The sequence below is a fragment of the Dipodomys spectabilis genome, unplaced genomic scaffold, assembly GCF_019054845.1.
Source record: "Dipodomys spectabilis isolate Male_0828 unplaced genomic scaffold, ASM1905484v1 ptg000039l, whole genome shotgun sequence".
Lineage (NCBI taxonomy): Eukaryota > Metazoa > Chordata > Mammalia > Rodentia > Heteromyidae > Dipodomys > Dipodomys spectabilis.
In genome coordinates this window covers 791,618-817,902 of record NW_024870716.1, presented here as the reverse complement: position 1 = coordinate 817,902, position 26,285 = coordinate 791,618, and the positions used below count along the sequence as shown (strand labels likewise).

At 50.4% G+C, this 26,285-nt stretch overlaps 1 protein-coding gene across 1 annotated transcript in view; it reads right to left on the bottom strand.

The window, feature by feature from the left end:
- Positions 1-5,177: 5,177 nt before the first annotated feature.
- The window catches only part of Nckap5l (NCK associated protein 5 like), a 43,702-nt gene continuing 22,594 nt past the window's right edge, over positions 5,178-26,285 (bottom strand). The window contains exons 2-13 of the mRNA XM_042677752.1: positions 22,717-22,776; positions 19,848-19,976; positions 18,630-18,698; positions 18,502-18,540; positions 17,106-17,228; positions 13,074-13,187; positions 9,025-11,654; positions 7,448-7,610; positions 7,233-7,314; positions 6,586-6,894; positions 6,367-6,509; positions 5,178-6,096 (exon numbers count right to left, since the gene is read on the bottom strand). Of these exons, the coding sequence (XP_042533686.1) occupies positions 5,884-6,096; positions 6,367-6,509; positions 6,586-6,894; positions 7,233-7,314; positions 7,448-7,610; positions 9,025-11,654; positions 13,074-13,187; positions 17,106-17,228; positions 18,502-18,540; positions 18,630-18,698; positions 19,848-19,973 (4,011 nt within the window). The 5' untranslated portion in view covers positions 19,974-19,976; positions 22,717-22,776 and the 3' untranslated portion in view covers positions 5,178-5,883. The remainder of the gene's footprint in view (positions 6,097-6,366; positions 6,510-6,585; positions 6,895-7,232; positions 7,315-7,447; positions 7,611-9,024; positions 11,655-13,073; positions 13,188-17,105; positions 17,229-18,501; positions 18,541-18,629; positions 18,699-19,847; positions 19,977-22,716; positions 22,777-26,285) is intronic.

The following is a 26,285-nucleotide window of genomic DNA, read 5'->3' as shown; positions in this document are numbered from 1 at the left end:
ACTGGAACATACAAAATAAAGTAAAACCACTAGCAACTCAGAAAACTTGAGCTAACATTTTTAGGACTCTTTCAGCAAGTGGCAGAGTGCCCAATCAGAGGAACGTGCTTGTTTTTCACCTTCAACTGCAGATTTCTTGATGCCTTGTAGGGGATGGGCTTGTGTCTGGCAGCTTGGGATTCCTTTGTTTGGGAAACTCAGTCTTGCATAATACTAAAGCAAATATTCACCCATTGTTCTTGGAGAAAATAGTGAGGTCACTTGATTCTGCAAACAGATGTTGTGAAGTGAGCTGTGAAATGTTCTACTGCAACATGGATCAAGGGATCTTTTCTTTTTTCTTTTTTGGTGCTGGTCCTGGGGCTTGAATTTAGGGCCTGGGTGTTATCATTGTTTTTTTTTTTTTTTTTTGCACTTGTGCCATAGCCCTACTTCCGCATCTGACTTTGTTTGGTGGTTAAGTGGAGCTAAGAGTCTCACAGATTTTCCTGCTGGCTGGCTTTGAACCATGATCCTCAGATCTCAGCCTCCTGAGTAGCTAGGATTACAGGTGTGAAGCCACCAGGGTTTGGTTGACGAGTCATCTCTCAGTCAGTTCATCCTACCCCAGGGACACAAATACAAGAGTGGAGCCCAGCAGCAGACTGATCAGATCCTGGGACAAAAGAACAAAAAATAAGTAGGCTCCCTTACCTCAGGTCTGTAAGTGTAGCTACTCAGGAAGTTGAGATCTGAGGATCAAGGTCTGAAGCCAGACTGGGCAGGAAGAGTCCCTGAGAGTTTACTCCAATTAACCAGCAAAAAGCCCAACATGGAGGTGAGGCTCAAGGGATAGAGTGCTAGCTTGAAGCAAAAAGCTAAGGGACAACACCTAGGCCCTGAGTTCAAGTCTAAGTATTGACACAAAAAAAGTGAGAAAAGAATGTGGGAAAACCCTTTAGCTTCAGCTTGGAAGAGGTAGAGGCTTGAGTCAAGCCCACCATGCCAAATTCCTTCCTGGAAAGGAAATGCGAGAAACACCCTGCAGCAAACAGTTCCATTCCAAGGAAGTGAGGTAATCCACGAATTCAAGTGGAGAAAATGGCTAGAAATACCAAGACAAAAGAAAATTAGAAGAGAGTTGGGTGCTGGTGGTTCATACCTCTGATCCTAACATACTTAAGAGGCTGAGATCTGAAGATTTCAGTTCAAAGCCAGCCTGTGCAGACAAATCCTCAAGGCTCTTATCTCCAATTAACCAGCAAGAAGCTGAATGTAGAGTTGTGGGTCACGTGGTACAACACCATCTTTGAGTTGAAAAAGCCAATCAAAAGTTTTGAGGCCCTGAGTTCAAGCCCTGGTCGTGGAAAAGAAAAAAAGTTAGGAAGCAGATCACACTTGTTTGAATCAACCTGGGAAGAGCAGAGATATGCAGGTTACTAAGATTACACTTAACCCCATTAAATAAAAAGACAATGGGAGAGGAAGCAGAGAGAAAATGGTTTCTGAGGAAGTGGGGATGTGGCTCATGTGGTAGAGTGCTTGCTTAGTAAGTGTGAGGCCCTATATCAACTCCTAGTACCACTATTCTCCCCTCCTCCCTGTCCCCCCGCAAATAAAATAAAACAATCTTAACTCTTTTTTGCCGGTTGTGGTGCCTGAACTCTAGGCCTGGGTGCTGTCCCTCAGCTCTTCAGCTCAAGGTTAGCATTCTACCACTAGAGCCCTAGAGCCACCTCTGGCTTTTTTGCTTAAATGTGGTGCTGAGGAATCGAACCCAGGACCTCATGTATGTGAGACAAGCACTCTACCACTGAGCCACCAGCCCCTCTTAACTTTTTTTTTTTTTTTGGCAGTAATCGGGTTTGAACTCAAAGCTTTCTACCTCTTACTTGCAAAGTAGGCACTCTATTATATAAGCCATACTTTCATCCCTAGTTTCTGCCTTTACAATGTGTGTGTGTGTGTGTGTGTGTGTGTGTGTGTGTTCTGGAGTTTGAACTTAGGGTCTGGGCACTGTCCCTAAGCTTTTTTTTTTGTCAGTTGTGGGGGTTGAACTCAGGGTCTGGGTGCTGTCCCTGAGCTCTTTCACTCAAGCCTAGCACTGTATCACTTTGAACCACAGGTCCACTTCTGGTTTTCTGGTGAGTAACTGGAGATAAGAGTTACACAGACTTTCCTGCCAGGGCTGGCTTCGAACTGGGATCCTCTGATCTCAGCCTCTTGAGTAGCTAGGATTATAGCCATGAGCCACCTGTGTCCAGTGCTTTCACTTTTTTTTTTTTGTCAGTCATGGGGCCTGAACTCTGGGTCTGGGTGCTGTTCCTCAGCTCTTCAGCTCAAGGCAAGTGCTCTACCACTTGAGTCACAGCACCACTCCTGATTTTCTGGTGATTAATTGGAGATAAGAATCTCACAGCTTTTCCTGCATGGGTTGGCTTTGAACTGCAGTCCTCAGATCTCAGCCTCCTGAGTAGCTAGGATTACAGGCGTGAGCCACCAGCGCCTGGCTTTTTTTTTGGGTTGTTATTGTTGTTGGTCATGGGGCTTGAACTCTGGGCCTGGGCACTGTCCTTCAGCTCTTCAGCTCAAGGCTAGCACTCTGCCACTTGAGCCACAATGCCACTTCCAGCCTTTTCTGCTTATGTGGTGGTGAGGAATTGAACCCAGGGCTCATGCATGTAAGGCAGGCACTCTACCACTGAGCCAACTTCCCAGCTCCCTGCTTTCACATTTTTTTAAATAGGCATTTATGCCCAGGGCTACCTTCTAATCCCCTCTTGCCAGGTAGCCAGGATTACAGGAAGAGCCATTGTGCTTTGTGGGATCTTGACTTTGTAAACAAAGCAAACATTAGCAAACTCTTCTCTGAGTTGTGTAATTTCCTCAATGATGGCATTAACTAAGGAAAAGCAGAGAGAAGAGGCAAGATGAGGGAGGGAGCAGGTAGAACAGCTGCTGGGACCAGCTGGCTCAGCTTAACTATCCAGTCTGTACACATCAGGAAAACCAAAGGGTGGAGAAGGGATGCAGCTTTCAGAAGTAAACTAGCCTTGTGGGGAAGACTTGACTTCCAGTTTAGTGTTTGCAAGTCCTGTGAAGAATAATCCACAAACCAGAAGGTGTCTGTGGAAGAGCTGGCAGGACTAGTGGGCATATGGGGCACCCCTATCAGGGCCCATTGCCACTCTGCCTAGACAATCAATGACTTTTTCCTTTTCTTTTTTGCCAGTCCTGGGGCTTGAATTCTGGACCTGGGGCCCTGTTCCTAAATTTTTGTGCTTGAAGCTAGCTCTACCACTTGAGTCACAGCTCTACTTCTGCCTTTTTTGGTGCTTAATTGGAGATAAGAGTCTCACAGACTTTCTTGCTTGTGCTGGCTATGAACTGTGACCCTCAGATCTCAGCCTCCAAAGTAGCTAGGATTGAGTGAGCCACCTGGGCCTGGTGGTACCATTGAATTTTGAATAGGCCCAGCACACTCCCGTCCAGGTACTTCTTCCCCAGCTGAGATGGCTGTGGTACCAACACAGCAAGATACGTTGACTAGGGTTTTATCACAGGATCCCACATGAGCCCTGGGGTGCCAAGTGTGCATGCTACCCAGGAAGCCTTCAGAGCTGAATGTCATGGGAAGGTGGCGAGAGCAGGCTGCATTAGGTGTCCTGCCTGAGCCACATCACACTGTACAAGCTGGCAGGGAAGAGGGCTAGCGACTCCTGGTGGTCTTGCCTAGTTCCAGGTCCAACAGGAAGTCTCTGGAAAATCTAATATAGTTCCTGGAAGCCCCAGTTCCTCTGGCCTCCCCTTCTTTTTTTTTTATATAAATCTATAGTTTTATTAAGACAAAAGCTGACAGTATGGTATGAGGTGTACAGTTAAACAAAAGTTTCACAGATGTCTAACACATGCTTAAAAAGATTTTACAATGTAGATGTAGGTCTTAATGTCAAGAATCCACAGAGCAATTTTAGCTGGACATGGTGGTATATGCCTATAATCCTAGCATTTGGAAGGCCGAGGCAGGAGGATTGAGAGTTCAAGGCCAGCCTAAGCTATATATCAAGACCTTGTCTCAGTGTGTGTGTGTGGGGGGGGAGACACCAAAAAAACAAAAACAAAGACAAAAGGATACTTTTGGGTAGCTGTTAAATCTTACGATTGTTTTGTACTTTTTTTTGTACTTTTTGAGGAAAGCACTGCCCTAGTATGAAAGGTTAATCTCCTGAGATCAGAGCTTTTGGAATAATTAACCCTTGGAGCGACTCAATGAAATTTGTGCTGTGACTGAACCCTGACACTAATGGTCTCAGAGTTCAAAGATCAAAAAAAGATCACAAGGCTTTACCGTAAGAGCATGAGGCTCTTCTATCTCCTACACTCCCTCAGTCCTCCCCAAACAATTCAAGCCAGTGGCTTGAATGGACAAATTGAAAACATAATTGGAAGAAAAAAAAAAAGAAGAGGAATCCTTTTCTAATTTCAAGATTTAGCACCTTGAAGACAGAATGGTCTGCCTGTGTATACTCTCCAATAAAGGACCTCCCCCAACCCCCCTGGCCTCCCCTTCTTAAACTGAGTTCCAGAGCTGGAGGAACTTTTTTTTTTTGTCAGTTGTGGGGCTTGAAGAGCTCTCTACCACTTCAGCCACAGCACCACTTCCGGTTTTCTGGTGGTTTACTGGAGATGAGTCTCATGGACTTTCCTGCCTGGGCTGGCTTTGAACTGCAATCCTCAGATCTCAGCCTCCTGAGTAGCTAGGATTACAGGTGTGAACCACCGGAGCCTGGTTTGGAGGAACTTTTTTCAAGTCTTTCCCCTAACTCTGAGATGAGATGAGATGGTGGCAACAGTTTTGGAGACCCAGTTGTGTCTAACTTCCCTTCATGGCAACCACAGGCTACAGTGAAGTTTATCTCCCTTCTAGGCCTTGACGCTGTGCCCACGTCACAGGGCTCATACAGGCACCAAGTGCATGCCTCCCAGGGCCCTGGGTCAGGGAACACCCCCAGCCCTTGCCCCAGCCCAGCCTGCCCCCCTTCCCTCTGAAGGTGTCTCCAGCAGCTCCTCTGAGAGATGACTTCACAAGGATGCTGGGTCCTACCCCTCAACTTGGTGCTTTGGCGTCATTCAGTCCCCTAACCTAATCTACCCAAGTCCTGCCACACAACAAGCCAAGACAGGGAAGGGTTAGGAGGAGCCTCCACATTTTATTAGGGATACTGCAGAAGCTGAGGCTGGAAGCAGAGCAGCCATGTTTTTAACAACAGATAAATTAACCGCAGTGCGGGTTGGGGTTTGGGGACTTGGCCAGGCGCTTTAATATTTAAACAAACAAACAAAAACAAAAGAACAAAAAGACAGACAAACAAGACCCCAAGACATGGGGTAGGGAGGGCAGCACCGTTTAGACAGCAAGGAGGACCAGGGCAGAGAGAGAAGGCAATTTGTCCCCCCTCCCCCCAAATTCCACCAGCACAGGGCCTTCAGAACAACCCCATGGTGGGGGACTTTGGGAGAGGAGAGCAGCCAGGATGGGCAGAGATGGCACAGCTGGCGGGCAGGAAGCCCAGCACCTCAAGATGGCTCAGCCTGAAGTGGGAGCTGGGATATAGTGGCCTTGAACCCCTATTCCCTTAAAGAAGAGCTTGACTCTGGGTGATCGAAAGGACGGAGGATAGGGTCTCTCCCTGAGCTAAGTGTGGTAAATCTCATCCACAGCAGCGGTGGGGTATGCCAGGGACTCCGGTCATCTTCTTATCCACATGCCTCCTTGGTCCCTTAATGGGGGGGGGGTCCTCCACTGGCTCCACTGGAGTGGAGTATGAAGTGTAGGTCCAGTCTATTTAGTCCCCAGCTCCAGAGGGGCCTGGGAGGGGCACAGCTGTGGTGGGCACAGCCCCCTCAGCCCTGACTCCCACAGGAGGACAGCGAGTCGTATAAAGAGTCACTGAGAGACTCTGAGGTCTCCAGCCCTGGAGCGCCCCCACTGGCCACTCTGCCTTCTTCACCCATGTCTGACGTGCTGGGGGTGCGACTGCCCCCAAATGCTGGGCCCTGGGGCGTAGAGGATGGGCGGTTGGGCTCCAGGCTTCGCTTGTGGTCCACGGGCAGAGCCTGGAAAGGATAGACAACTTGAAAACAATCTTTCCTTCCCACCTTCTGGTCAATCTGTGTGTGTGTGGGGGTGAGGGGGTAGGGGGGGTTTGGGGGGGTGGTGATGGTGGCTATAGAACCCTTTTCCCCAACTAGGGTGGCTGAACTGCCCAGCCACTGAGGGATACTTTCTCAGCCCATTCTAGGTCAGTGCAGGACACAAGCTGTACCTACTTCACCCGAGACTGCTTTCCCGTCCTCCTCCTCCTCCTCCCTTGCTGCAGTTCTCACCATGGGGGTCCTGGGTAGCCCCTCTAGCTGTCGGGGTGCACACAGGAAGGGGTCAGCAGAACTGCCAGCTGCCCTGGTGTTGGGGAAGGTCCAGTTCTTGGCCAGCTGGATAGGAGGGGCAGGGCCTGGGTCTTCACAAGGATCTGTGCAGGAACAAAGGGAAGGTGGCTAGAGCTGTCCAGCTCCTCGGGACTTCCCACCCACCTGAGTGAGACTCACCATCGGGACAGGTTGGGTGGCCACGGTGGCTGGGAGTAGCAGTGAGTAGTGCAGGAAAGGCTGGCATGCTGGGGTGCCGCCCGCTCACCAGCAGCTCCTCTATACCTGGCACCTCCCGCTCCAGTGTGTGGGCACGGCGAGGGACTTTGGTGAGGGCTGCTGGCCGAGTTGGGGGCACCCCTGGTGGGGGATCCAATCGTGCTGGCTTGGTCTTGGGAAGATTCTTGCCGGGGGTCCCACTGCTGCCATGGTCTGGGGGTGGGAAGGTCCCAATGCCACTATCCAAGGTTCGAGTCAAGGAGCCACAAGCTGGGGGTGAGAGAGGGCGTGTGGTGGGTAAAAGGCGGAGCTTGCTCCTTCTTCTTTCTTCCTCTAGCTTCAGGCCCCACCCTAGCCAGGCTCCACCACACTCAACCCTACTGGCCCAACAGGATCCTCTCATTGAACCCGCCCCCCCCCCCCACTCCCTCCCCACCACCCTGGCTACCAACTGGCCATGGAGCTGGTACCCCTGAGTAGCCCAAAATCTCTCACACCTCAGTGCTAGGAACCAAGATGGAACAAAGTCCTGGCACCTGCCAAGGTGAGGAAGGAATGGAATGGGGGTAAAGGGGCACTTCCCACCCTCAGTCCCCAACCCTGCTGACCTGTGAAGTGTGAAGTGGGCACTGGCTCTGCCAAGCTGTCCTCTGAGGGCATCTCCTCCCGCCTGCCTGGCTCACTGCTGGGCTGTGTGGGTACAGGAGACTCGGATGACTCCTCTTACCCGTCCCTGAACTCACAAATGCATCCAGCAGCTTCCAGGTCCCAGGGAGAAAAACCCAGAGTCGGATCCTCTACCCAGCCCTGCCCAAGAACTTACCTTTCCAGGTGTTTTCCCACAGCCCTGAAGTGGGCCCACCAGGCCATTCCGGGGCCCGCAGGCTGGCCAGGGGCTCTTGGGGTCAGTGGACACTGGCTGGAAGTCCCCATACTCAGGCTTGGGCTCCCGCCAGCTCTTAGGTGGCAGTTCCTTGCCATCCACCCTAGAGGCAACAGTGCACATAGGTGAGGGAGGCTGGTGCGGCAGGGATGCCAGCTGTTGCTGTGCTTTGGATAATTCAGGACCCTTGTCTCCAGATATTCCAGGTTAATCCTAATTGTGGGGATGGAATTATAAGGGTGGAAACTTAATCTGACTATGGCCATTGGGAAGTGATCTGGACCACATATGGCCATCTAGGTGGAGCCCTCATGGCTGAATCCTGCTGACTTTGGAGGGTCAGGAGCGCGCATGTGCACACATACACACACGTACGCACACACACTCACACACGTATGGGCCATGTGACACTCTCCACCATCTCAGGACTCTGCCAACAAGAAGGCTAATACTAGATGCAGCTCCTAGACCTCATACCTTCAGAGGCACAGCCCCAAACACTTTTCTTTATAAAGTAGCTTGACTCAAGTATTTCTCTTTTCTTTTTGGTCTGTCATGGGGCTTGAACTAAAGGCCTGGACACTGTCCCTGAGTTCTTTTGCTCAAGGATAATGCTGTACTACTTTGAGCCACAGTGCTACTTCTGGTTTTCTGGTGGTTAAGCAGATATACGAGTTTCCTGGGGCTCAGGCTGGCTTCAAACTTTGATCCTCAGCTCTCAGCCTCTTGAGTAGCTAGGATTACAAGTGTGAGCCAGCAGCATCTGGCTGGCCTCGACTAGTTCATCACAGTGATGGAAAGTAGACACAGCAGCCTGACACCCACCAGTGATGGTTGTTCTTACCAACTCTTTCTGACTCTGGTAATAGGCAGGGAAAGTCCTAGAGAAACTGTAGGGGTAACAGAGAAAGGTAGGAGTCCTTCCTCAAAGCTACCCAGAAACAGTATGTCCTGGAATACTGGCAAACTAGGCTATGACTTGGTACATGCACAACACTCTTGCTTGTTCCCTTGGCTTTCAGAGCACACTTGCCATTCAAACCCTGACTGGAGTCCCATCTCCTTGGGATGAATGAGTGGGTCCCCCTACCACAGTTCTCCTTATGGTGGGTGCCAAAGGGTAAGATGGGAAGGGTCCCTCCTCTCCAGCCTCCTCACTAACAGGTTTTCAGCAGCCCAGAGGTAGAATCTAGCAATCATCTGACTGACATATAAAGGTCCTAGACAAGTTCCTTTGACACAAGACAATCCAGAAAAATGGAGACCATGAGCTCTTCTCAAATGAGAGCTAGTGCTCTAACTTGACAGCCAATAAGGATAAAGTGGAGTGGTTTTAAACTCCAAGCTTCTGACTGATCTTTCCTTCAGGCCTGGTCACTACCTCTCCCCCTACCCGCCCCCCCACCCGCCCCCAACCCAGTGCTTTGGTGGCACCCTAGTCTCCTAGATCTCTGGGAAGCCCAAGCTCCTGGGGTTAGCAAAGGTCAGGTTAGAGTCAGGTGTATTTCAGCCCTCACCTGTTGAGCAGCTGTTGCATGAAGGTGTCTGCCCCTTGGTACATGCCAGCCAACTGGCCCTGCACCTGCCCCAGACCAGGGCTAGGTCCTGGGGCTGAGCCCCCAGGCCGTGGACGAGCCCGGCTGCTCAGGTAGGCCTTCTCCTCCTCCAAGGCCCGACGCAGGTCTTCTGCCTTAGCCATCAGCTTGGAGATGTTGAGGCTCTCAGCTTCTAACTTTCGGGCTTCCACCTTGACCTCCTTCCGAAGTGGGGAGCCCCCACTAGCTCCTTCCTTATTCTTAGTGGTCTCTGTACGGCGGTTCAGGGCTGGCAACTTGCTCTTCTTAAGGCCAAACCAGCTGGCAATACTGCTGGTGTTACGATGCTTGGCCTCAGAGCCTGGTGCCCGTTCCTGGCCTTGAAGCCGCAACACATTCTCCTCAATGCCCTTCATCACCTTCTCCTCAATGGCTGAGTGTAGGGCTGGCCCTTCAGGGCCTTGGTTTGGGTCAGTGGGGCCAGGTACTGGGGATGTGGGCTGTCCCGTGGAGCTGCCACAATCTGCCCAAGGTGGGACCTTCCCCTTGTCAGGTTTGGGAGGTTCCTTAGTGACTGGGGAGGCCCCAAGTCGGGGTACCACCTTGGTAGGGGACTTGGAGGGTAGCTTTGTAGGGCTGCTGTGAGGGCTTTTGTTGGGCTTGCCAAGGCTGGGGGTTGAGGTTGGCACTTTAGCAGGAGTACGGGGCACCTGAGGGCACAGGGCCCCTGCCAGTCGGCTCTTGGCCAGCTCTACTTTGGTGAGGCAGCTCCTTGGTGAGACAGGTTCCAGGTCCACCCGGGCCCCCATGGAGTGGGATGAGTAGACCCGAGGGGCCCCAGGATCCCCAAGTCCAGGTTCCTGCTGCTTCAGGCTGTTTGTGCCTAAGGCCACTGTTCCCCGAAGGACTCCCTTAGAGTCTGGCTGCTCAAGGGGTCTGGTGGTGGAGGGTACCATGTCTCCAGTGTTCTCCCCTGACCTCCCTGGTCCCCGAGCTTTCTCAGTGCCAGGTCTGGCTGGCATCCCATTCTTCTCTGGGCCCATGGGCCCCTCGGGGCCTGTCTTTAGTTTCCCAAGGGCTGCCAATCTGTCCCGCAGAGGTGTGTAGCCGGGATCCCCGGGCCGCCGCCCTGACCCCTGACTGAGCTTCTTGGATGAGCTGCCAGGGGTCCTGCGGCCAGGGTGGGGAGACTCTGAGCCTGCCTTTTCCAGGTTCTTCTCCTGGGGGCTCCCATAGGAGCAGGATTCCGGGAGGCAAGGGCTGGAGACGCCAGGGCTTCTGAGGACTTCAGGGGCCTGTGGCACCTCCAGAGTCAATTGTTGGTAGGTGGGCACCTGCAGGGGCGATGGAGGCGGCTCTGGGGAAGGCCCCCTAAAAGTGTTCCGAGAAAGGTCCAGAATGTTCTCATAGCAGGGAGACACCACTGGTCCTGGGGACAGGGTGGTGGACAAGGCTGACTGCGGGGGTCTCAGTTGTGCAGAGTCCGGGGTCGTGGAACAGGCTGAAGGGCTGGTAGGCAGGCCCTGTGCCCCCTCTGGGGACAGCTCTCCTCCCCCCAGGCCCCTGCGGGCTAGTAGTGGGGAAGGGCTGCCATCCGAACCACTGTTGCGGCAGGGGATTCGGGAATTTCGGGGGAGTTGGGGGCTGAGCTGGGGGCCTCCTGGGCTTGGGATCTTCTCTGAGGCTGGCGGCAGCTTGAGGAACTTGAGACCTCTGGCTGGAGAGGGCAGAAGGGCAGGTCCCTGGGCTTCTCCAGGAGAAGGGGGCCCAATTTGGAGCTTGCTTTTCACCTGAGATGAGGAAGGGGGGTGGCCAAGTCTCGAGCCCAGTGGGGCATCTCCTGTACCCACAAACATGCTGAGAAAAGGGAGGGGCCCCTGACCCTCTGAGGTAGCACCAAAGCCTAGCCTGTTGGCTTCTGGGGTACTCCCACCCCAAGCTGACTTTGGGAGGCCTTTGGGCTTAGACAGCTGAGAGGGGCCCTGGTCTGGGGAGGCTGGCAGCCCAGGACTTGGGTGTCCCCCATTGAGTGGGCTAGCTGCCCCAGCTAGGAAGGCCTGTAGGTAAGTCTCCGTGTCCTCAAGGAGTTGGCCCAGGTTCAATTGCTTGCGGGCCAAGGCACCCAGTAGGGTGTCAGGGCTGGGCGCCTCATTAGGGTCACCTGCCTCATCAGAAGAGGAGGAAGAGCTGCTGCCTGGGGCACAGTGTGGGCCAGAGCTAGGACCCTGAGCTGCTGGTGGAGCTCTAGTAGGGCCCCAAGGTTTCCCAGAACTCTCTTCCTCTCCCGGGGCCCCCAAAAGGCGCTCCCAGTGCAGCACGCCCCCCAGGCTGCCTGGGCCCAGAAGCAGATAGGGAGTCCAGGGTGAGGGCTCAGGCTGGGGTGGGCCACACAGCTCGCCATTGATAGGCTCTGGAGAGCTGGGCCCCTGGCCTGGAGGCTGCCAGGGGGTAGCAGGTGAGCACAGAAGCAAAGGGTCCGTCTCTTCCAGTGCTCGTAACACCTCCAGAATCTGGGCTTTCTTCCGAAGAAACGGGGACAGAGCATCCAGTGCTGGGGGTGGGGCAGGAGGGGGGCCTGGGCCTCCTGGCCGCAGCTGCTGCTCCCAACACACCTGCGGGGGGGGGGGGGGGGGGAGGGTAGCAGGGAAGAGGTGGAGAAGAAGCATGAAGAGGAAACCTTGTGTGGCACAAGCCCTGGGCATCACCAAGTACATCTGTTACAGGGCTGGCTTGTGGCTTGACTAGGTCTATGTCCCCAAAAGTAACTCACAGAGCTTAAGATAGGATGACTCAGCTCCTCCAAAGATGGCTGAATTCTGGTTACATCAGTTCTTGTACCTGGCACACGTGGGCTAGGGTGGGTTCCCTTAGTTACCCCAGCCTCCCATATCTATTGCTGTTTGGCTTTGCAGGGCTGACCATCTGACTATACCTACCTCTGACCTCCATGCTTATTCTGGAAGGGAGGTTGTGTGACATAGCTAAGTTTTGCCACAGCTCATCTGCCTGGTCCTGATTTTTAGCAGAAGCAGCCTGGGGATGATTCAATGTGAAACTTCTCTGATGTTACCTAGCATCCCCTTTTTTGTTTGGTGCCAGTCCTAGGGCTTGAACTCAGTGTCTGGTAAATGTCTCGTGGCTTTTTTTTTTTTTTTTTCTTTTTGGTCCAGTAGTGGGGCCTGAACTCTGGGCCTCGGCACTGTCCCTCAGCTCTTCAGCTCAAGGCTAGTGCTCTACCACTTGAGCCACAGCGCCACTTCCGGCTTTTTTTCTTTTTACTTATGAGGTGCTGAGGAATCGAACCCAGAGCCTCATGCATGCAAGGCAAGTGCTCTACCACTGAGCCACCTTTCCAGCCCTGGTAAACTGTCTCTAAGCATTTTTTTTCCCCCCTCAAGGCTAGTGCTCTACCATTTGACCCATAGCTCCACTTCCAGCTTTTTAGTAGTTCACTGGAGATGAGTCTCATAGACTTTCCTGCCCTGGCTGGTGATGAACCTCTATCCTCAGATCTCAGCCTCCTGAGTAGTAGCATTATAGGTGTGAGCCACCAGAGCCTGGCTCTAGCCCCTTCTTGAGTCTGGCACCATGGCTAACAATATCTGCTTTGGAGTAAACTCGATAATGTTAAGTTTAAGTCCTAGTCCCACCTAGCTCTATGACCTTCAGCAAGTTATCTGACCTCTGTGCTTCATGGTATCATCTGTAAAAAATGAGATGGTAATTATGTTTAACTCCATAAATAAAACAAAAGAGTCCCACAGGGCTCCACACAGTGTCTGGCACAGAATGAATCCCTAAGGGCAACTATGACATGACTCTCACCACATTACTAATGTGTTTGCTCACAGGCCAGTCGCTGGGGTGGGACCTGTTTTTCTTGGTATGAGGCTGACAGTTGAGGACTCTACACACTTCCAGCCTGGACAAGAGCCTGTGCCTGAGCAACAGCCTTTCCCCAGGGCTTGTTAGAAACACCAGTGGAACTTGCACTGACTAGCCTCTAGCCAGCAAAGCCACCGATCTCTTACCTCTCTCTGTCCAGCACAGCGCCCTAGAGGCAGTGAAGTGGCTGGTCCTTCAGCAGCACTCAGGGAAGGGGAGGCTGGTGGCTCTGATGGTGGCTGGAGTGGAGTGAGTGGGATCTGCCGAGAAAGAAGTGTTAGCATGGCGGCCATCTGGCTCCTCAGGGTTGGGTTTTCCTGTCTAGGTGGACCCCTCTTTGGATGTCTCCTGATCCTGGAAGTGGCTTATCTTGCCACCCCAACTGTGGGTTAGGAGAAGGCTCAGGAGAGCACAGCACAGATAGATCTGAAAATAGCACAGGCCCAGATGTCAGGAGGTGAGACAAGCCAAAAGACATACTGGCCTGACCCAGAGGTAGTGGCAGAACTAACTCAGAATGCCCATCTTGAGTCCAGCACACTTTGTCTGGGGGAACTTCCTGCCTTCTTGCAAGGGAGACTATCACCAGAGGCCCTTCCTGCCCTGACCACCTTCGACTGGAGAATGACAGAAAATGACCTTAGGAAAGAGATGGCAAGGGAGGCATCATTTCTGGGTCCCTAATCTGGTCTCCTGTGAAACAACTACAGAAGACTGCAGAAAATTTAGTATCTGTCCTTGAGAATGTGATTCCTTCTCCCAGGAATCTCAGTTGCGGATAAGCCAGTTTTAACCCTTCCCTTGCTCTCACTTCTGCAGAGCTCAAATTCTGCAGTGACTGAGCCTTGCCTCTGGCTGTGTGCAACCTGGGCTTTCAGCTCAGATCTTCCACTTGTGGAGTGGGTACTGTTCGGCATTCCAACCTGTCTCCTTGACCAGTTTGATGGCTTTTCAGTCTCTGGTGTTCAAGGATGTTAAGGCATATTTTTTTCTTTTTGTCCCCCGCCCCACAACTAAAGTATCTGTGCTGATCCCTAGGCTTCTTTGCCCTAGGTCTTTTCTTATGCTGTTTTTTCTTTCTTTTTTTTTTGGGGGGGGGGAGGGGCGGTCGTGGGGCTTGAAATCTGGGCTTGGGCGCTGTCCTTGCACTCTTCAGCTCAAGGCAAGTGCTTTACCACTTGAGCCACAGCGTCACTTCCCTTTTTCTAGTGGTTTATTGGAGATAAGAGTCTCGCCGATGTTCCTGCCCGGGCTGGCTTTGAACCGTGATCCTCAGATCTCAGCCTCCTGAGTAGCTAGGATTACAGGCATGAGCCACTGGCACCCGGCTTTATACTGTTTTTTCTTTTTTTTTTGGGTCCGGTCATGGGGACTGAACTCTAGGCCTGGGCGCTGTCCTTCAGCTCTTCAGCTCAAGGCTAGCGCTCTACCACTTGAGCCACAGTGCCACTTCCGGCTTTTTTCTTTTTTCTTATATGGTGCTGAGGAATAGAATCCAGGGCTTCATGCATGCTAGGCAAACACTCTACCATTGAGCCACCTTCCCAGCCCCTTTATGCTGTTTTTTTTTCTACAAGGAAATCCCTTTTCTTGGTCTCTGAACCTTTTGTAAATCTCCCATTCATCCAAGTCCAGGTCCAATGTCATCTAACCCTGCAGGGACCTTCTCTGAGGGCCTGTTTCCTCTCCCTGGCCCTAGAACAAAAGGCACTGTCATACCTAGTTCTTTAGACTGTCTGGAAACTTAGTCCCCAGTGGTTCCAGCCTTCCGGATTCATGCCTATTCTGCACAGGCCATAGTCCTGAGACAGGGCCTTGCTAGGTGCTAATCACAAGCAGAACTTATTTGGTACCGTACCAAGCAATTTTCATCCCATCAAAGCACAACCTGGGAATCATACCAATATAAAGAGCTGGCATTTATTCACTATGAAGGGCCAAGGGCAACACATTCTCTCCTCTCTTTCACCTCTCTCCTCCTCCTACCTCCTCTCATGCCAGTATTAGGGTTTGAACTTAGGGCCTCATGCATCTGCTTAAGCTTTTTACAAGGCTGAAGATCTATGATTTAAGCTACAGCTCCACTTCCAGCCTTTTTGCTGGTGAATTTGGAGCCAAGAGTCTCTTGGATTTGTCTCTGGGGGCTGGGTTTAAACTCCCAATCCTTAGATCTCAGCTTTGTGAGTAGACAGGATTACAGGTATGAGCCACCAGCACCAGTGTATATTCTTTTTTTTTTTTGGGTCCGGTCATGGGGCCTGAACTCTGGGCCTGGGCGCTGTCCTTCAGCTCTTCAGCTCAAGGCTAGCGCTCTACCACTTGAGCCACAGTGCCACTTCTGGCTTTTTTTCTTTTTGCTTATATGGTGCTGAGGAATCGAACCCAGGGCCTCAGGCATGCAAGGCAAGCGCTCTACCACTGAGCCACCTTCCCAGCCCCCACCAGTGTATATTCTCATTTAATCCTCACAACAGCATGCAATATAGGTACTTCTATCTCATTTCTAAGAGAAAAACCCCTGTAGTTTGTAAAGTCAGATACTTTGTACACTAAGTTAAAAAGCAGTTAATTCAAGAATTCAACCCCAGTTTATCTGAGGCCAAGGTTCATGCTCTTTCTATTATGTCTTATTGCCACCGGGGAAGTGAAATCTATTGGCTAACACCCCAGGAGTTCCAGAGTTAAAGCTGCTTTGTTATCAGCAGTATGTTGCATTTTGGGGAGATTCTGAGGTGAACCCTGAACTAAGGAGAGAACTAGGCAGGGAGAATTACAGACTGTGTTGATTGGGATTCAGTTCTATACCACCTGGGTGACACAGGGACTCCAGAAAGGCTTCTGCAGGGACCAGGCATCCCAGTGAGAGGAAAGGTTCTCTGCTCAGGGACTGGGATCAAGAGCTGCTTGTGTTGCTTACACACAAATCCAGACAGAGGCACCCAATACACAAAGTGTTTCTCTTCTGGTCAAATGCGCTCAGAAGTAACATGCTATTCCCCCCTGCAATCTAGATCTGCTCCTGGTTCTCCTAAGTATCTCTTTCCATCCTTGGGGTTTGTGGCAGAGTAACCTCAGTGGCATCATTTGTATATGCACATGTATCCACATGCATCCAGTCCTGGGACATGAACTCAGGGCCTAGGTGCTCTTCCTGAGCTTCTTTTTGCTCAAGGCTCTACCACTTGAGTCATAGTTCCACTTCCGGCTTTTTTGTTGGTTAACTGAAGATAAGAGTTTTATGGACTTTCCTGCCTAGACTGGCTTTAAACCATAATCTTCAGATCTCAGCTTCCACAGAGTAGTTAGTTAGTAGTGTGTACTGCCTGGCTTCTGTGACATCTTAACTGAGCCCAGGATTCATTCTTTTTTTTTTGGTCAGTCATAGGGCTTGAACTCTGGGCCTGGGCACTGTCCCTTAGCTCTTCAGCTCAAGGCAAGTGCTCTGCCACTTCCAGTTTTCTGGTGGTTTTATTGGAGATAAGAGTTTCATGGACTTTCCTGCCTGGGTTAGCTTTGAACCGCAATCCTCAGATCTCAGCCTCCTGAGTAGCTAGGATTATAGGCATGAGCCACCGGCGCCTGGCCCAGGATTCATTCTTAGAGCCTCCTGCTGCTCCTAGGACATGCAGGGGGTCAGGTGGCCAGAGAAACCAATGTCTGTGAACTTGTGTGTGTGCGGATGGTGAGTAGATGCAACTATGTGTGTGCACAGAGTTAGTAGCCATGAAATTGCTTTTCCTGCTTTCTCTGTGAAAGAAGCTCTAGGCTGCCTCACAGAGGGCCACACCCCAACTCTGGCCAGGAAGAGGCCAAGTCACTAGCCAGAGTCTCTTGGGAGCTTCAAATAGCTTCGTTTGCAGTCTCCACCCATTTCCCCCACAACAGAGTAGGAACCAGTGAGAGCTTTCTTAGGCAATAAGAAAGAATGCAGCCCAGCTGGGTGGGGAGCACCTGGAAGGCAGGGGGGTGGCCAAGCTTGCAGAGACTCAGGTCTACCTGTTTTTACCTTTCCTAAGGTGCTAATCTGTCAGGTTGGACAGGCCTTTCTCTGGATGGCCGTAGCCCCCATTGTGGTGGAGGGATGCCGAGGGCATGCTTCTGTGTGACTGTGAGCAGAGACTCACAAAGGAAGCTGCAGGAAGCAGGCTCTGAGAGGGAAGGACAAGCAAGGTGCCCACCTGGGTGGGGAGGGAGCCAGTCGTGAGCTGGAGCTTCTGCTGAAACAAGGCGCTCAGCATCTGGTTCTGCCGTTCCAGGTCAAACACTCTCTTCTTCAGCTTGATGCATTCCTCCCTCAGGTCCTGCCCACCCAGGGGTGGAGGAGGTGGAAGAGAAGATATCAGAGAGAACAGGATGAATACAGACTTTACCCAGCAGCAGCAGAAATCCTACCTAGAGGACCTGGGTGCCTGCTGGACACACCTTCCCATCGCCAGCTCCCTAGTAAAGGTGGCTGCATTTGCAGTAAGAGGAGTCTATTCTCTCGTCATTTCCGCATCTCTGACATCAACTACTTGCACTATGAAACCATGCAATTGACGAAGGGCCTGCTGCCTGCAGGTGGCTCATGCCTGTAATCCTAGCTACTCGGGAGGGTGAGATCTGAGGATCATGGTTCAAAGCCAGCCCATGAGACTCTTATCTCTAATTAACCATCACAAAAATCTGGTGACTCAAGTGGTAGCCTGCTAGCCTTGAGCAGAAAAACTCAAGAGCAGTGCCCACGCCCTGCATTCAAGCCTCAGTATGGGCACAACAACAACAACAACAACAACAACACAGGGCCTACTTTAGAAGGAATGGGAAAATGATTAAAGGGGTGACATTGCCTAAGATATATTATATTCATAACTGCTTTGTTGAATAGCAACTCCTCTATACAATTACTTCAATTAAAAACAAAGGGGGGAGGCTATAGAGACAGAGGATAACCTTGGAGTCAGACTGACCCATGAAGTTATCCATAGTATATGAGTAAGTATTTTGATGTCAGTAGGTTCATGATGACATCAACATTGCTTTGTCAGGCACCAGTGGCTCATGCCTATAATCCTAGCTACTGAGGAAGCTGAGATCTGAGGATCACAGTTCAAAGCCAGCCTGGGCAGGAACACCCTTGAGGCTCTTATCTCCAATTAACCAGCAAAAAGCTAGAAGTGGAGCTGTGGCTCAAGTGGTAGAGGGCTAGCACTTAGAAAAAAAAATCTCAGGGATAGTACCCAAGCTCTCAGTTCAAGACTGGTACACATACAAAAAAAATATTGCTTTTTGAGGGCTATCACAACCTGGAGAAACCAGCTAGAACTAAGGGAAGGACTCAAATCCAAACCGAAGTTTACATGGTTCTGAGTCCTGGTCTTACCTAATCTTGACCTGGCCTCCAAGTAGAAAACAACGTACTTGCTGAGACAGAAGGAGTGGAGTAAGTGGAGGGCCAATAGACCATCTTCTCCACATTCCTTCCTCAGCTCCTAGTGAAGGCTTAGGTGAGCAGGCTTTGGGGTCCAATAGAAGAACCTCCTAACTGTGTCCAGGGCCTCTCCCGGGGTAAGAATGTTTCCTGCGACCACTTACCTTCTGGTTCAGCAGTGCCTGCACCACATGGTTTGCAACCTGGGGACAAAAGCCCTGAGGGTGAGTTGACAATCCAGGCCCCTGCAGCCCCCAGCCACAGCAGACTTCCCACTGAAGACCCCACAGACCTCATCCAGACAGCGCTCATAAGTCTCCCGCTGGTTCTCATTGGCCTGGGCAAGTGCTGAGTTCTCTGCCTGCAGGAGTGAAGAGGAAGAGGGCAAGAGGGAAGCTCTGGGGTTCTTTTTTCCCCCCAGGGAAAATAAATGCCTTCTGAGGAGGGGTGGCAAGGAATCAAGCAGCTGAAGCTCACATATCGAAGCTTGCAGAGTGGACCAAGGCAGGAGGGCAGAGCTGAGATTGGCCCAACTTCAGTGGGACTAAGGACTTGGCCAGGAGAACTTGAGTGGGAGGTAGCAAAGGGAGCTGCTTTGTTGAATGGCAAGTTCTCTGGACAACTACTTTGTTTTTTTTTTTTTTTTTTGTCGGTTGTGGGGCTTGAACTCTGGGCCTGGGCACTGTCCCTCAGCTCTTCAGCTCAAGCCGAGCGCTCTACCACTTGAGCTACAGCGCCACTTCCGGTTTTCTGGTGGTTTATTGGAGATAAGAGTCTCACGGTCTCTCCTGCCCGGGCTAGCTTTGAACCGCAATTCTTAGATCTCAGCCTCCTGAGTAGCTAGGATTACAGGCGTGAACCACCAGCGCCCAGCTAACTACTTTGTTTTTAATTAAAACAAACAAACCAAAGTGGGGTGTATGTATGGGGGGCAAGGCTATAGAGACAGAGGATGACCTTGGAGTCAAGGTGACTCCATAGTATGAAGTTATCCACAGCATGTGAGTAAATATTTCGGTATCATGATGTTCATGACATCAACACTGCTTTGTCGGGCCCTGATGAGAAGGACAGTGTCTTCAGAATGTAGCAGGGAGGCTTGGCTCGAGGACCCACACTTTGCCCTTCAACTTCTGAGCTCTAAGTCTTCCAAGTGCCTCCTCCTGTGGCTTCTGTGACCATCTTCACCACTCCCCCTCCCCCTACAGAGCCAGCAGGGTCATGAAAATGGGAGGTGGGGGAATTGAGACATTTGAAGATTAGAATGGCCAACTCCTATGCATGCTTCTGGGCCCTGAGCTTGCACCGGGGATGGACACCTAAGAGCAAAGATGGGCTTCTTAGAGGAGCTCTGCTAAAGAAATGCTCAGCTTCCTCCAGGGTAAGGCCAGATAGCTCTGGCCATAGGAAGGTGAGGAAGGCCTATTTGCACCTATTGCCCACCCAGAGCATCTCTGCCTCCCCTGGGCTCTCACCAGCACTGCAATCCCACTGGCCTTCTGCTACATACCTCCAACTCCCGAAGTCGGTGCAGAAGCTCCTGGCAGGTGCTGGACTCCATGCTGTCATCACCAATGGACTCCGGCCTCAGGTTTCCAGGACTCTCGGCTGGCTGGTCCATGGCCTCTGACATCATGCCCTGTAAACAAGTGAGAGATGCCCTAGTAGGCGACTCTAGGACAAGAGGAGGAGAAAAGAAGGAGGAGGAGGAAGAGGAGGAGGAGGATAAAGACAATAAAGACAAAGCTCTTCTGTTTCTTGGAGTTTGGATCAGACTTTGTAACAAGTCAGGGTCAGGCTGGGAGACATCCGCTCACTCTTCCCATTTTGAAGCAGAGTCAAATGCTCTATAAACCTTTGCTCTTACACACATTCTAGACATTGCTCAGACAGACACTGAGCAAGGAGTCAAGACCTTGAGTTCTCCAATGGGATTGGCTTCAAAATGGCAAATCAATCAGCCTCAGTATTTACCAATTACAAAGTAACAATAATGTTACCTAATTTACACAGTTTTGGCAAACAGAAATTAGGTCTACAAAAGTGATGTAAAAAAGTTAGAAAACGGGCTGGGAAGGTAGCTCAGTGGTAGACCGCTTGCCTTGCATGCCTGAGGCCCTGGGTTCGATTCCTCAGCACCACATAAGCAAAAAGAAAAAAAAGCCCGAAGTGGCGCTGTGGATCAAGTGGTAGAGCGCTAGCCTTGGGCTGAAGAGCTGAGGGACAGCGCCCAGGCCCAGTGTTCAGGCCCTATGACCGGACCCCCCCCCCCCCAAAAAAAAGTTAGAAAACAAAACAAATACTTAAGCATGGTGGTACCTACATATAATTCCCAGTTACAACCTGGGCAGTTATAATATAAAAACCAAAGCACTCAAGAGGTAGAGTCCTTGTCTAGTACGTTTAAGACCTTGGGATTAATCCTCAGTACTGAAGACAAACACACAAAAATAGTAACAAAAACCACTACTTAGTCTAGCACCAGTGGTTCACACCTATAATCTTAGCTTCCCAAGAGGCTAGGATCTGAGGAACTTGGTTTCAAGCCAACTAGGTCAGGAAAGTCTGTGAGATTCTTATCTACAGCACTGGCCTTGAGTTAAAAAGCTAGGGGAGAATGGGTGCTGGTAGCTCATGCCTGTAATCATAGCTACTCAGAAGGCTGAGATCTGAGGATCCTGGTTCAAAGACAGCCTGGGCAGTAACATCCCTGTGAGACTCATATCTCCAATTAACCACTCAAAAACTGGAAGTAGCTCTATGGCTCAAAGTGATGGAGCACTAGTGTCTTGAGCAAAAAAGAACGCAGGGATAGCACCCAGGCTCTGAGTTCAAGCCACATAACTGACAAAAAAAAAGGGGAAAGTGTCCAGGCTCTAAGGTCAAGTCCTAGGACTGGTATGTATACACACACACACACACTTACTTACTTACTTATATTAGAAACAATAATAAGTATAACTTAAACTAATGTAACAAGTAAGACTAGTAGGATTTTTGTTCTGAGGATCAGTGGTCCCTTGCCTGAGGAGGACACCACATGCTTTCATGGAGCAAAACAAAACGGAAAAACCACCCAAAGGTTCTGTTTGGTTTTTCCAATATGAGCCAGGTGCACACATGAAACGTGTTTATTAGCTCATTCACTCACATGGTAAACCAAATACACGATCCTGTTTTCTGAGAAATGGGTAGAACGCTTCTTCCTGGCAGTCCCTGGGAGGGTTAGATGTGATTGCCTACGGACAGACAACACTCAGAGAAGCAGGGGGTGTACATGACTTGGGTAGTTGTGAAGAGAGCTAAAGTGGGGCTGCAGTGTCCTTAGCCCAGTCCTGGCCTTCATTTCATTTGCTGGGTAACCCTGAGGCCAGGCCCTTCTTCCTGGGTACAAGAGGAAAGAATACTCTGGAAGGAGTGAAGAATTACTGCCACTAAGGCACCAGTGGAACAGCTCATTTTGTACATTCTGGCCATTCCATTGGGGCCTTTTTTTTCCCCTTCTGTGCTGGTAGTGGGGCTTGAACTCGGGTCATGGGCACTGTCCCTTAGCTTTTTCACTCAAGGTTGCACTCTACCATTTAAGCCATAGCTCCACTTGGTAGTTAATTGGAAATAAGAGTCTCAAATCTTCCTGCTTGGGCTGGCTTCAAACCATGATCTTCGGATCTCAGCCTCCTGAGTAGCTAGGGTTACAAATGTGAGCCACCAGTGCCTGTCTGCTAGGGCCTCTTGACATTACTTGTGCTTGTTAGGCCTTTGTTCTCTAGCTCTGTAATGATTTCCTCCACCAGGCTGTCAGCTCCAAGACCATGAAATCCCAGGTTTAATAGTCTGTATGCAAAACACAGACTGGTGACCAGAAACTAGTGTGTCATGGGCCAAACTCAGTAAGGTTCTAACCTGCACTGTGCTAAGTGATGCTCCCCTTGGTCAGACTCTTGCATTGGTGACTAATTTTTTGTTTTTGTTTTTGGTCAGTCATGGGGCTTGAACTCTGGGCCTGGGTCTGTCCCTCAGCTTTTCAGCTGAAAAGTAGGTGCTATCATTTGAGCCACAGCACCACTTCTGGTATTCTGAGTAGTTTATTGGAGATAAGAGTCTCATGGACTATCCTGCCCGGGCTGGCTTTGAACTGTTATCTTCAGATCTCAGCCTCCTGAGGAGCTGAGCCACCAGTGCATGGCTGGGTTCCAATTTTTTCCAAAAGTGCTTACTTCTTCCTTCCACACAATTACTGTGGAACTTTCCAGTAGGTGGATAACCCTTCTTATTGGGAAGAGCATCACCTCTTTCTTGCTTCATTGAAGACCTCACAAGGTGCCCCAGCCCCTTCCCAGTGTCTATCACCAGCATACAAAGTCCCCAAAGCTCCTCACCAGTCTCTGTCCTCACCCAGGCTGGCACGTTTACTCTGGCAGCTGGAACAGTCACCTCACCTGTGGAAAAACAGAGAGACATGTCAGCCATGTACTTTACAGGAACTACTGGGCTCTTGCTGTGTGCCAGGTGGTGGGGCACAGAGGTGAACAAGCCAGAGAGCCTTGCCTTGACAATTACAAAGCTTCTACTCTATTGGTGAAGGCAGACAATATCTAGTACTGGGTGCGATAAGGCACTGAGATATGATCATAGGCAGAGACTTGTATGAAGCCTAGAGTTAAGCCCAGAGTGGGAAAAGCACTCATGGCAGAGGAAAAAGCCAAGGTCCCGCTCTCACCTAGGAGTCACTCAGCTGTCACATGGTGCTTTCCACTCTTCCAAATACACACTGTGACCACAGAGGAAGGTAAATGCTATTATTGACTAGGCACTGATGGCTCAGGACTGTAAACCTAGCTACTTAGAAAGTTGAGACAGGAGGATTATGGTTCAAAGCCATCCATGATATTCTTACTTCCAATTAACCAGCAAAAAAATGGAGCTATGGATCAAGTGGTAGAATGTTAGTCTTGATCAGAAAAGCTAAGGGACATTGCCTAGGCCTTGAGTCCAAGACCCAGAAAGAAAAAAAAAAGCAGGGGCTGGGAAGGTGGCTCAGTGGTAGAGTGCTTGCCTTGCATGCATGAGGCCCTGGGTTCGATTCCTCAGCACCACATAAGCAGAAAAAGGTGGAAGTGGCGCTATGGCTCAAGTGGTAGAGCGCTAGCCTTGAGCTGAAGAGCTGAGGGACAGCACCTAAGCCCAGAGTTCAGGCCCCATGACCAACCAAAAAAAAAAGCAAATACTCTTTTTTTTTTGGTCCAGTCGTGGGGCCTGAACTCTGGGCCTGGGCGCTGTCCCTCAGCTCTTTAGCTCAAGGCTAGCGCTCTACCACTTGAGCCACAGCGCCACTTCTGGCTTTTTTCTTTTTGCTTATGTGGTGCTGAGGAATCAAACCCAGGGCCTCGAGCATGCAAGGCAAGTGCTCTACCACTGAGCCACCTTCCCAGCCCCAAAGCAAATACTCTTATCAATGCCTGCATTTTAGATGCACAAACTGAGGAACAGGAAGTCACCCTGGCATACACTGACTGCATGTCACATGCTGTGTAGTGTTCCAACTTTCTTCTGTATCATATCTAGTTCTCCTAACAACTTTGGCAGGGGGCAGCTTAGACCTGGGAGAACAAGCAGGCTCTGGAAGCAAAGGATGCTGTCCAAATCACATGGTTGGTTCACACAGACATGCCTGGATGTCTCTCTCCTCTGCAGCCTCTTTGCATACATACATCCAAGTTTTACTTGGCCAGCCAGCTCTATGGAAAAACTTACATGAAAGGTCCATTCAGCTGCAGGGCCCCTGTAGGCAAGAGCCTGTCTACAGAGTCCTGGAGCTTTGCAGTCAGACAGATCTGAGTTAAAATCCTAACTCATCTAGAGAAACTCTTTCCTGGCTTGTGAACTGGGTAGTGGACAGGGCATAATAATGAAGAGTGTAAAGCATGAATTAACTGGAGGTTCTCGTGGTTACATGCTAACCTGGGCAGGGCAAAGTCTGAGGTTCTGCAGCCTGCTATTCTTGGCTCATACAAGGTGGCCTAAGTCACAGGCCTCTCCCGCTGGGATCTTAGTTGCAGATCTCAGGTACTGCCTGGACTGGCCTGGCCTAGCCTGCCCTCTGAGCCTCTATTCTCACACACACCCTCCCCCTCCCAGATTGCCAGCCCCAGGGCCAATACAACTACACTAGAGAGAGAAAGGAACAGCTAGAAATTTTGAGGCCAGGGACAACAAGAAAAAGGGAGAAACCTTTTTTTTTTTTTTTTTGGGTCCGGTCCTAGAGCCTGAACTCTGGGCCTAGGCGCTGTCCCTCAGCTCTTCAGCTCAAGGCTAGCACTCTACCACTTGAGCCACAGTGCCACTTCCAGCTTTTTTCTTTCTTTTGCTTATGTGGTGCTGAGGAATCGAACCCAGGGCCTCAGGCATGCAAGGCAAACGCTCTACCACTGAGCCACCTTCCCAGCCCCTCCCCCCCTTTTTTTGGAGATAGAATCTCCTACCTTTGCATAGGCTGATCTTGAGCTAGAGATCCTCCTGTCCCCTACCCCCCAATAGTTGGGATTATAGGGATGCACCACTACACCTGACTAATACTTACCTTTAACATTCCACAACAATTTAAAGTCTATTATTATTATTATTATTTTGGTCTGAGACCAGGATTCAGTTCCTGATACTTTTGTTCATTGGCTAGTGCTCTACCCACTGAGCCATGCCCCAGTCTTTTGTTACTTTAACATTATAAAATGTATTGAATATGACTTGGTTTGTTCATGACATTATTATGTTTGATACATTTAGAAATGTACAAGCCTGGGAATAAAATGACAAAGATTTGAAAAAAAAAACATTCTCCTTCTGACAATCAAAGGGATTACAAACCTAAAGAGGGCTCAAGATGCCTTTACAATCTGATCACTTTTGCCTGTACCCCTCAACTCCAGTTTCTGGATATTGTCTTTTGAATCCACTGGGTGGCAATTCCCAGGGAAGAAGATTAATAGGGTAGCATCTAGGGACCAGAAGAGGATAAATCTAAAAGCCAGGGGCAGTCCATGGTTTTGTGTTCTTCACACAAAAATATAATCCAACTAACCAATGAAGGTTACAGCTGGGTGCTGGTGGCTCATGCATGGTTCAAAACCAGCCTAGGTAGGAAAGTTTGTGATTAATGACCAAATTAATGACTAAAAAAATCAGAAGTAGAGCTGTGACTAAAGTGACAGAGCACTAGATTTTTAACACCAACACACTCACTAAAGCCAGCCACTGTCAGCCTCCCAAGGCAGATGCTGGAGTCCCACTACAGGAGGCCCTCCTGGCTCTACGGCCTTGGAGGCTAAACTGTCCTGCACAGCTCTGTGTGCCAGAGAGGCTCCGGAAGTGTTGGCTAAAGGAAAGCTGTGAGTCACTCTCACGCTGCTCACATGCCACAGCGGTCTGAGCCAACTCAGGATGGAGTCTGCAGGTCTGCCACAGTAGAGGGAGGAAGCTGTTAGCCTAGACTGGTGAGGAGTCACAGGAAAAGAGCTACTACATTTAAACTTGGTGATAGGGTGGAGAAGGGCATATGCCTATAGGACCAAACTAAGCGTAAGACTTTTATTTTTTGGTCAGTCATGGGGCTTGAACTCGGGGCGTAGGCACTGGTCCTGAGCGCTTCAACTCAAGGCAAGTGCTCTACGACTTGAACCACAGAGCCACAGCGCCACTTTCGGGTTTTCTGGTGGTTATCTGGAGATAAGGGTCTCATGGACTTTCCTGCCTGGGCTGACTTTGAACCATGATCCTCAGATCTCAGCCTCCTGAGTAGCGAGGATTACAGGCATGAGCCACTGAATCCTGGCACTAAGTTTAAGACTTAAAACAAAAAGCAAACAACAACAACACCCAGGTGCCAGTCGCTCAGGCCTGTAATCCTAACTATTGAGAAGACTGAGATCTGAGGATGGTGGTTTAAAGCGAG